The sequence below is a fragment of the Pelodiscus sinensis genome, chromosome 7 (genome assembly GCF_049634645.1).
Source record: "Pelodiscus sinensis isolate JC-2024 chromosome 7, ASM4963464v1, whole genome shotgun sequence".
Classification (NCBI taxonomy): Eukaryota; Metazoa; Chordata; order Testudines; family Trionychidae; genus Pelodiscus; species Pelodiscus sinensis.
Window position 1 is genome coordinate 62,540,199 of NC_134717.1, and position 11,070 is coordinate 62,551,268.

General features: G+C 49.3%; 1 protein-coding gene across 2 annotated transcripts; it reads right to left on the reverse strand.

Moving 5' to 3' along the window:
* Positions 1-514: 514 nt before the first annotated feature.
* On the reverse strand, positions 515-9,994 carry ACKR3 (atypical chemokine receptor 3). Of its 2 annotated transcripts, none has more exons than XM_006127446.4 (2): positions 9,776-9,994; positions 515-2,493 (listed from the first exon to the last, which is right to left on the reverse strand). In XM_006127446.4, the coding sequence occupies exon 2, from the start codon at positions 2,457-2,459 to the stop codon at positions 1,365-1,367; it is 1,095 nt and encodes a 364-aa protein (XP_006127508.1). In that variant the 5' UTR covers positions 2,460-2,493; positions 9,776-9,994; the 3' UTR covers positions 515-1,364. The 2 variants fall into 2 exon arrangements, with proteins under 2 accessions (XP_006127508.1, XP_006127507.1); XM_006127445.3 differs by having other exon boundaries at positions 9,772-9,989.
* Between the last annotated feature and the right edge of the window lie 1,076 nt (positions 9,995-11,070).

Consider the following 11,070-nt stretch of genomic DNA (forward strand, 5'->3'; position numbering starts at 1 on the left):
GGAATAAATTGCCTAGGGAGGTTGTGGAATTTCCATCACTGGAGATATTTAAGAGCAGGTTAGATAGACATCTATCAGGGATGGTCTAGTCTAGACGGTGCTTGGTCCTGCCGTGAGGGCAGGGGACTGGACTCGATGACCTCTCGAGATCCCTTCCCATTCTAATGTTCTAGGATTCCATGATATCTGGGAACTGCAGAGCAATGACAGCAAAAAACTAAGTCTACTTTATGTTACATTCCTCCAAGTTTTGCTGTGCATGTGGATTTATGCTCCAGATCCGGTCTTTCCCAGCAGCCTTTAGCTTAAGCATACTGTGGACTCATCTTTTGAATACATGACTCAAAAACTCCTCCTGTCCACACCTTTGTTTTCCCCCCTTTCAATTTAAATCCTATTGACATTCCTCTTTAAATTGTTTCTGTTTGCCATTAACATGCCAGCAACAGGTCTGTTCTTGCATCAAAGGAAGTAAAAGGGCTAGTTTGAAAAAAGAAGTTACATCGCTGTTGGGTATTTTTCAAGAGCTTTATTTAAAAAAAAATAACTTACAAATACAGAGGACTCTTGGAAAGATGGTTTTCATTTTGTGCACATGGATACTGCTTGGTGAAACAGGCATTAACCTGACTCTTATGTTACTGTTCATTTTAACGTGATGCCAAACTAGACCACGGTACATTCAGCTTATTTCCATACCGATCAGTGTAAACCACAACATAAAGGTTTGTAAATAAAGTGTGCCGGCCAAAGTAGACACACAAACATATAAGTACACAATCTCCATACGGCTAATAATGCTATCCTTTGTCATTCGTTGTGACTATAATTGGACTATCTACTATTCAGACTATAGCACTCTGGGTACAATTGTCAGCAATATACTCCAAATACATGATAAAAAATATATTTAAACTTTCAAATACATTTGTATAAGGGACACCAACAGCCAAAAAATAAAGTCTTGGGTTTTTAAATACAACACACTATATATATTTTTCTCTATATATTACACATATACAATGAAACCAAGAAAGGATCTCCATTACACATGTGGGAAAAAAGCCTATCGTGAAGATATGTAATATCCAGGGCACACCAATGGCTTTGTTTACTACAAATTTGCATCCATTTGCATAGAATTTGCACCCTGGTCTCGGTCCAGAAAGTCGGATTAGCTAGCCATAGATAAAACAAAACAATGAAATAAATGAATGGTTTTAGTAACCACTTCTCATTTTGCTCCACACTTCAACACTTAAATGCTGGTTCTTTTTTTCTCTTCCAAACTGTGAATTCGTGTCCCATCACAGACATGCTCCCATCACAACAAAGGCCCAAGAGTAGTCTTTACAGAGCGGTGATCATTTGGCATTTTGCTCCAGAGCAGAATACTCAGCTTCCGATACTCTGGAAGCATCAATCAGTTTAGTGAGGCCTGTTTTGGCCGAATACTTGAAAATAAAGGCTTTCATGAGCTCATATCTGTAATTTCGGTTGATGAAGCTGTAGAGGATGGGGTTGACACAGCAATGGATGAGGGAGAAACACTGGGTGACATGAAGAGCCGCATAGAGAAAGCTCTCCATTTGACAACTGAAGGGTATAAAATGAAGGACTGAGAAGATGTCAAGCAAGACAACTGCATGGTAAGGCAGCCAACAGACAAGGAACACAATGACGTAAAAGAAAATGATCTTGCCATTGCTCTTCCTTTCTTGATCACTAGAGGCAGAGATGGTCCTTGCAAGGAGAAAATAAAAAAGAGCAATGATGGGGAAAGGAATGGCAAAGCCCAACACAACTGAGATGAGCTCCATGCCAACCAGCCACTCTTTGAAGCTCTCCTCGGGATAGAGAGGTCGGCAATAAGTTTCATTGTTCGAAGAGACAGTCTTCAGGTAATAGGTGTCCGGGAGAGAGACACAGAAGGCAAGAAGCCACACAAAGATGCAGATGCAGCGTCGGATGATCTTCTTCTTGCAGTTGCTGGAGTTGGTGAAGTAGGCGACCGAGAGATAGCGGTCCACACTCATGCATGCCAGGAAGAAGATGCTCCCGTACAAATTAATGGAAAATATGAGGTGAGTGATCTTGCATGTGATTTCTCCCATGTGCCATTGGTTATGCTGGATAAGGGAGACCACCCAAACCGGAAGGGTGATGACAACACACAGGTCGGCAATCGCAAGATTGAAGATGTAGAGGTGGGTTTCGTAACCGGTCGTTTTGGCCTGGAGATTGACCCAGACAACCACCGAGTTGGCCACCAGCCCTATCACAAAGATAAAGATGTAGAAGATCGAGAGGGTGTACAGTAAGACACTTTTGTTAAGTGTGCTAGGGCACGAGAGGGTGTCCACAATGATGCAGTCCCCATTGTTGCATGTCCAGTTGCTGTCAGAGAAATTTCCCACGTCCAGAAGATCCAGGATGGAAGTCAAGTCAATTGCACTCATGGCCGGTCAACTTGGAATCCAAAGACACCGTAACCTAAAATCAAAATAAGATTAAGAAGAAAATATCTTGGTTAGCAAGAGTTAAGAGTTCTCTGCTCCCAGCTTAGTATCAAAGCACCCATGCTATCGCTCTGCAAACATTTTGCCCATTGGATGCTTGGTTTAAATTGTATAGGTCTTCACGAAGTACTTGCAGTTAAAAAGAAGAGGTGAGCAAACCGGGGTGGAGGAGCACAAACCAAACTCATCTGGGCAGTAAAAGAGAAACAACCCAGACTTTTTATTAGTCTGTGTATGACATCCTTGGGTTGGCCATAGTCCCGGGAGAGGGCAGATCAAATGTCTTAAAGACCTAAGAGCAATAGCATCATCTTCTATGTGGTGGAAGACCAAGTCAGCCACGTGACATTGATTTGGCCATGGTGCGCATTGTGACTTGGTCTTCCACCACATAGAAGATGATGCTATTGCTCTTAGGTCTTTAAGCCATTTGATCTGCCCTCCCTCCAGCACAGAAGAATTGATCAGGCCGATCGAGTACTGTAAAACGTTTCCCATCAGTTCTGTTCAGCAACACACACAGGACTGATCCAGATGCATCAAACAGACCTATGACTTTTCTACTTTCTCCTCCCAATTTCAAAATTTCAAGCCCGGTTCCTGGCGTCCCTCCAGTTACATCCTTCTGTGTTTAACAATTACAATGGAGGACCAGAGCCTTGCTGCTGTGTAACTTAGAGCTGCACGACTCGTTTTTAGAAGAAATCAGTGATTTAAGAACATGCCCTCACCCCGCCTGCTAATGCTCAGCCTCTCTCACCAACAAGCACTTTCTATTTCTTTCTTTCATTATTACTCTTGCTCTGACCAGTCCGCCATCTGCGGAGAGTAGATAAACAGGTGAGCCCCTTGTTCCGTGTACTCCCGGCAGACCTATGAGACCAAGAGAACATCACACACAGCTTCCTACAGCATCCATGCCAGACTGCAGAAGATATCTCCATGCACTGGGAGTGGACAATCCCATTAACGGAAAAGGGCGTCACAAAAACCCACGCCCTCTGCTTTTCGCCACTGCCTTTGGGACAGCGTCCATTTGATTTAATCAACTGTTACCCTGACCAGCCAAAGCAGAAGGTACACAGCAGCCTGCCTTTGCCGACAGCCCCAATCTCCCTCTCCCCCTACTGAAGCCTCTTTCGGACGCAAGGGTCACCTCAGTAAGGTGAGTAGGGCTAGCTACATCGCAAGCACTCACACGGAAATTCAACGAGGAGTCCTGAGGCCCCTGAGGCTAGCTCTACACGCTGGCTGTGTCTACACTGGCAAGTTATTCCGAAAAATCAGCCGCTTTTCCAGAAAAACTTGCCAGCTGTCTACACTGGCCGCTTGAATTTCCAGAAAAGCACTGACGATCTAATGTAAAATCATCAGTGCTTTTCCGGAAAAACTATGCTGCTCCCGTTAGGGCAAAAGTCTTTTTCTGGAAAACTGTTCCGGAAAAGGGCCAGTGTTGACAGCACAGTTGTGTTTTCCGCAAAAAAGCCCCGATCGCGAAAATGACGATCGGGGCTTTTTTGCGGAAAAGCGCGTCTAGATTGGCCACGGACGCTTTTCTGGAAAAAGTGCTTTTCTGGAAAAGCATCCTGCCAATCTAGACGCACTTTTCCGAAAATGTTTTTAATGGAAAACTTTTCTGTTAAAAGCATTTCCGGAAAATCATCCCAGTGTAGACGTAGCCTATATGTTTTTTTCAGAAAAGCTGCACAAATTGCGCTTCCCCCTTCCAAAGACATCAGCTTCCACGCAGTGTTCCCTGAAAGCCGAAAGCATGGGTGGCCACCCAGGAGAAAGCCCCAAGCCTCCCAGCTGATTAGCAGAATGCCCACATCCTGGGTTTCTACTGATGGTGCACATCCGCAAATGCCTTGGTGCACCACACAAAATTTATTCTGCACAGGTGGTAGGAGGAAAAAAAAGGGAACACTGCTGCCATAGATGTTTTGACTCCTGTGGGGTAACAGCTGCACCAGAGATGCCTGCAGAAGTCAATCAGCCAGATCCACCCCAGAAATCAGTAGAGTGACTTTGATTTACACCCTCTGGGTGTCTGGCCCAGCCAGGGGGAGAGATACTTCAATAGTTAGGCACTAGACTGGTTTCAACCCCCCTGTCCTGCCCCCGACTTTCCGTGTGTCTTGGGCAAGTCTCCCCAGGCCTCAGTTTCCAAGGGGACAATAAGCCTGCCTTGGCTTCTTGGGGTGTATTGAGGATAAATACACTACAGATGCTGAGCTGCTCTTGTGGGAGGCAGAGAACTACCCCAGACAGGAGTTTGTTCACGTTTTCCTAGGTTCTGAGTCCTGACATCAGCTGGATTTCCAGCCATTCTCAGAACGGGCCACCAGGGTTTTGTAATAACCCCTGTTATTGGAGCAAAGGACAAGGAGCGAGAGAGCTCACGCCGACCTCTTGATTTACTCTGACATGCAAATCGGAAGCACAAGCTGGGGATTTCCCTGCACTTTGCTGTTCGGGCACCTCAGGAGAGGCCAGGCACTGCTGGAATAAATTAATCATGCGGACCCCATCTGCCTCGGAGTCTGCTGAGGAATTCTCCTCCACATCTGCCAATCCATCCACCTGCAGGCTGTGTGATTAGGAGCCAGCTTCCAAAGAGGAGCCAAACCCCTCTTTGGAGTTATACTGTCAAGATCAGGGGAGTTACAACCGCAATGCATTTGGTCGAAGGACACTAGAAGATAACACTGGCTTAATGGTACATGCCCCAGGGTGTCCTATGTGGAAAAATCAGCCTCGTTAATACAGGTTGGACCTCTCTAAACCAGCATTCTCTGGTTCGGCAATCTCCGTGGTCCAGCATGGTCCGGCAATCTCCGTGGTCCAGAGGGGTTGCCGTGTTAGTCTGAATCTGCAAAAGCGACGAGGAGTCCTGTGGCACCTTATAGACTAACTGAAGTGTAGGAGCATAAGCTTTCTTGGGCAAAGACCCACTTCGTCAGATGCATGCATCTGACGAAGTGGGTCTTTGCCCAAGAAAGCTTATGCTCCTACACTTCAGTTAGTCTATAAGATGCCACAGGACTCCTAATCGCTTCAGCATGATTTTAGTTAGCCAGAGGTCCACTTATCACGGGTGTGGCCAAGTTTCCCGCGGTCCCATAAAGTTTGTTTACAACCACCAGTCCTGGCTCTCAGTGTTCTGTGCTGTTGGTTAGCTCCAATTTACCCCTAAATGTCTTCTAAGATCCCAGTAAGCAGTGGAAGTGTTGGTGATGCCACTAGACAGTATTAACCTCCTGTGAATGGGCAAATTCTCTGGTTCAGCACCGGTCAGATCCCGAGGGGGCTGGACTAGAGAGGTTCAACCTGTAGCAGCTGTATAGGCTCTCTCATCATCAACAAGAGGGCTGTGAATGGTATTAAGACTGCTTAGGAAATAAAGTCACCAACCATGTCTTACCCAGAGGACATCTTGGGGAGAGGGGAAAAAAAAGCAGGTTGTTTTCCGCTCGCCAGCGTTCCAAGTCAAAATGTTGACTTTGCAGTCGCCAGCTAGCAATACTTCCCTCGTTCAAAAGTATTTACCTTGGGGGTCACTTTTACCCCTTTTGTAAAACTACCCCCTGCCCCCAGCCCCTGCACATGCAGGTGTGGATGATTAACGGGGTGCTAATGCAGATTGGAAGGGAGATACGTTAGGGAAGGAACCACTGACTTCACAAACAGCCGGTGATCCACCTTTACTAGCAAGGTGAGGACATCCTCCTCATGTCACCAGGAAGCCTCTAGTGTTACTTGCAAGCGAATAGAATCCCAGACAACCCAACACAAAGCGTGGAGCTAGGTCATCGGGGTCATAGAAAACATTCAGCGCCGTGACTCCCTGGCGGGACGTAGGCCAGCATGGGAGCATAATCTCCCCTGAAAGCAGGGAGCTTAAGATTTGAGGACGCGATGGCCACCTGCCAGCGCTGAGCCTAGAGTAGCCACAATGCTGTCTTGGCCACTCATTTAATGAAGGACTCTTGGGATCTTAATTGCATGCAAATGTGGGCTGTCCTATATATCTGGGGAAGCTTAGAGAGAGAGAGAGAGACTGTGAGTGTATGTGTGTGCGTGTGTGTGTGTGTGCGTGTGTGTGTGCCCCTCCCATTAGTGATAACAGAGCCCCATCCAGAAAGCTGATATGACCCATTGTGCTCAAATCCCCAGGGGGGAGGAGCTACTGGAATGCCCCCCCACCGCTATAGTCAGAGATTGCACCATGCCAAGGCCAGTCGGTCAATAGTCTGGGACTGGCTGTGTAACCAGATCTCAGATTCTCCCTGATTAGTTTCCAGGGGAGAAGGGGGGTTGAACCCCCCCAGCAGACCCAGGCAGGGAGGCTGACTGATTACAGTCACTGGCCCTTTCTGAGGCCAGCTCTCTTTTCAGACAGACTGTTCCTTGTAGCAGGCTTCCACGCCGCTCCGATTGAAATGAGCGAGATGGGCTCAGGAGAAGCAGCGTCCTGAGCCAGCAATAGCCACCGGACCCCAACAGGGAGTCGTTCTGAGGTTTCTCCAAGCTAGCTCCGGCCTGCAACTCCATAGCCATTCTTCCTCGCTGTGGGACAGCCAGCCAATTCCGCCCCGCTTCCCAGCCCACCCGGACTTTCCTGGGGGCGGATAAGAAGGATCTGCCATGGAAAAGTAGTTAGGCATGGTAGGTTCCTTTTGCTGCTCCACCTGATAGGGCAATCTGCCAGGAGATGTTATTTGGGCAGCGAGCGACCCAAATCCTCAGCCATTGCTGCCCACATGCAAAATAACCATGTTAACCTGTTTATGGCTTTTCCGGTGGTTCAGGCCCCATCCTGGGATCCCTTACTGCATCCACAGGACTACTCAGTCACCAGAGGGAGGTGTTTGCAGGACCAAACCTCTCCCCTGGCAGGTATCAGGGCCGGCAGCCTCTACAGCAGGGTTTCCCAACCTGTGGGTCAGGACCCAAATAGGGGTCACCATTACATTTCAAAAGGGTGGCCAGGTGTCTCCCCAGGTGGCTCTTAAGGAGCCATTCACACTTTTTTTGAATTGCCCTGGGTCACCAAGTCTTCCTGAATTGTCAAAATGGGTCCCCATCTGGACAAGGTTGGGCACCGCTGCTCTGCACTGTGTCTCTGGGGATGAGCTTACGGCACCGCCACGCTGTTCCAAGTCACACCCATGGAAATCCAAACGGGAGCCACGAACGCCAATGGGGCTGCTCTGGATTTACACCAGTGGACAAGTGACAGCAGAACGAGCTTCAGATGACAGCGGGGCAGGAAGATCGTTACCTCTTCAAGCCCAGGGAAAGGGGATTTCTTCAGCTGCTAAGCATTTGCAGTGCTCCATCCATACACCTGACCCTAGCGTACCTCTCAAGCATGTGCCCCTTTCCAGAGAGAGACTGGGGCACCAAGAAGCATCCTAGATCTAGTTATGCTGCTCACTTTGCCAGGTAGCCACGACTAAAAGCCTCTTTTCATAATCTCTTCCGACTAACCCCAGCAACGCCCTCGTTCTCTCTACGGAGGACACCAGTGTGCCTTTCTGTGTGCCCGACACAGTGGTACACAAAGCCACTGTTCAGCCTGGAGAGGCTTTTCAAATCCAGAAAGCCCATGGTCCCCCATTAGGAGATATTTATAGACCCTCTGAGAATTGGTGCTAATGGGGCTGCCCTCTCTGCACGCTGTGAAACGTGTCTCGGGACAAGTCGTCCGTCTTTGGGTATGCTCAGGCAGGGAAATTGTTTTTCACTCCACGGATTCTCTGAGGGCTCCAAGGTGGGAGTTTGCAATGTCATTGTTTTTAAATGCTGCACCCCCTCTGTGATGGATTGATTCCTCAAACAGTTCACCCCAGAAAGGGAAGAGGTGAGCTACACCTGCTTTAAGAGCCTGGGGCATGATTTTCCCTGGAAACATGCCTTCAGGGGAAGGAGGAATTGCTAAAAAGCTCTTTTCCCTCTTATGGGCCTGATCCTGCCCCCACGCAGCTGGGGGAAAGTTTTGCAGGATGACTTCCCTGGGAGGGGAATCAGGCCCCCTGCTGGTGAAAAGTGGCAAAGGGGGAGGGTCCAGCCAGACTCTCTCTGCTGGGCAAGCAAATAAAATGCCCTCGTTGGGCTTGCAAAAAGCCCCCCTCTGCAGCAGAGAAAGCACAAAAAGTGGCCCCTTTGCGATCCCTCGATCTTTGCAGCCTGCCAGCTGCAGGGAATGTCACCAAACGCTTCCCGGGGCCCATAAAAGCTGGAAGGAGGCGCTGGCCCCGTTTTAAACCTTATTATGCCACTTTTAACAACAGGCTGGAGTAACTTTACAGCTCCTCATTACCCCAGAAGTCCCAGGGCGACTGGATGGCCCGTCCATTGAAAAGGCTCCGCCGCCCAGCCCAGCCTAAGGACAATGCTCCACAAACTTTCCTAGCCACTAACAAAAAGACATAGATGGTCTCCTGAGCTTTCGGGGGCAAACCCACAAAAGCTGGTGACACCACTTGTATATTTGTGTTAGTCTCTCAGGTGCCGCAGGACTACCGCTTGGTTGTTTTTTAAAGTTACAGACTCACGGGGCCATCCCCTCTGAGACTTTTCAACTTTCCTCGCCCTCCCCAATGCTCCGCCTATTCAAGCCAGGTTGTCAGGGCATCTGCACTTCCAGGAGAGGTCAGGGGAGAGGGGAAGAAACAAAGGTCCCGTGAAACTAGCCCACGCCAAAGCAGACCCTGTGTAACTTGGAGATTTGCAGCTTCCTCAGCCAAGCTGGTAAACAGCCCCGCAAAGCCCTGGATTGGGCGGCAGGGCAGAGAGGGGACCACCAGCTACTCCCCCCCCCCCCCAAAAAAATACCACCCACAGGCTACCCGAGGAAAAGCGTCGCTGCTGATTTCCCGAGCAGCGGGCCACCCCCCACGCGTGTCAGGAGGGGCTGTCTGCCAGGCTAGCACAGAGCCCAGAGGAGGGGGGCAGGCACCGGAGCACGCGTGGGGCTCGCTCCAACCAAGCTCCAACGCGGAATCGCCTCCCGTGCACAACAAAGAAACTTGGGAGGTTCCTGGGCGCCGGGTTTGCCTTCCGCAAGTACCTTCACCCCCTCCCCCCCAGCCCCGCGTGTGCAGCGTCCGCCACACTCGGTTTAAACCCGGTCTCTCCGGCCCCCAGCCTTTGGGGCTTTCCCACGCCGCGCAGACACGCGTGGGAACGCGGCGCGCCACATTCCCACGCCCCCTCCCGCAGCGCGGCGCAGGAATCGGTTCCGTACCTACTTGGCCGGGCTTTTCCCTCTCCTGCTGCCCCAGATCGCGGAGCTGTTTGCCAGCGACTGAGCGCTCCGGCCGGCTGACTCGCAGTTATATACACGGCGGCCAAGCGCCTCTAGATGGCAGCTGCGCAAGCCGGTTCCTGCCCAAACTCCGTGGGGCGGGGAGGTGGGGAGTCGGTTGTTTCCTGGGCAGTTCTGCACAGTCCCCGCCCGGGGAAAGCCGAGCACAGGCAGGCTCCCCCTGAGCTGCGAACAGCCCCGAAGCCCGTCTCCTTCCCTCCTCGGATATTTATCTTGCCTTGGGTGGCTACCGACCCGTGATCCCTTTCACAAACAGGCCCAGACACGAGGGGTATTTCCTCCCTCCCCCGGCGTCTCTGAGGATTTCGAGACGTTGGCTTTAAGATCAAAGCCCCCTCTCTTGGTTGGTTTTACAAGTGTTTGCCTGCAGGGATGATCCCCACTTTGGCAAAGGACTCAGCATCATAGGTACAGTTTCAATACAGCCTGACACCCCACTGCACGCAAGGGCCTTCAAACACCTGAAAGACACGTGAAGCCCAAACTCTAATTTCTAATTCTAACTTGTAAGGCTTCAATGTTCTTTCCCCAGCTGATCTTACATAAGGATTTGTGTGGGTTGCTGGGAGTTTGGGTTTCCCGTCCAGAAAATGATTTTTTTTCACCTATTATCCCAAGAGACTTCATTTTTTAAACATCACCTTTCCGTTTATACGAAGCAACACATCTACACAGCAGCGTTATTTCGGAATAACATCATCACCTTCCCGTTTATACGAAGCAACACGCCTACACAGCAGTGTTATTTTGGAATAACATCATCACCTTCCCGTTTATACGAAGCAACACGCCTACACAGCAGTGTTATTTCGGAATAACATCATCACCTTCCCGTTTATACGAAGCAACACGTCTACACAGCAGTGTTATTTTGGAATAACGTCATCACTTTTCCATTTATACGAAGCAACACGTCTACACAGCAGTGTTATTTCGGAATAACGTCATCACTTTTCCGTTTATACGAAGCAACACGTCTACACAGCAGTGTTATTTCGGAATAACGTCATCACTTTTCCGTTTATACAAAGCAACACGTCTACACAGCAGCGTTATTTTGGAATAACGTCATCACCATCCCGTTTATACGAAGCAACACGTCTGCACAGCAGCGTTATTTCAGAACAACTGACATTATTCTGAAATAAAGAGCGTGTCTACACTACACACCTTTATTTTGAAATAAGGTCGAGCTGAAGGACTTCTTACTCGGATTCA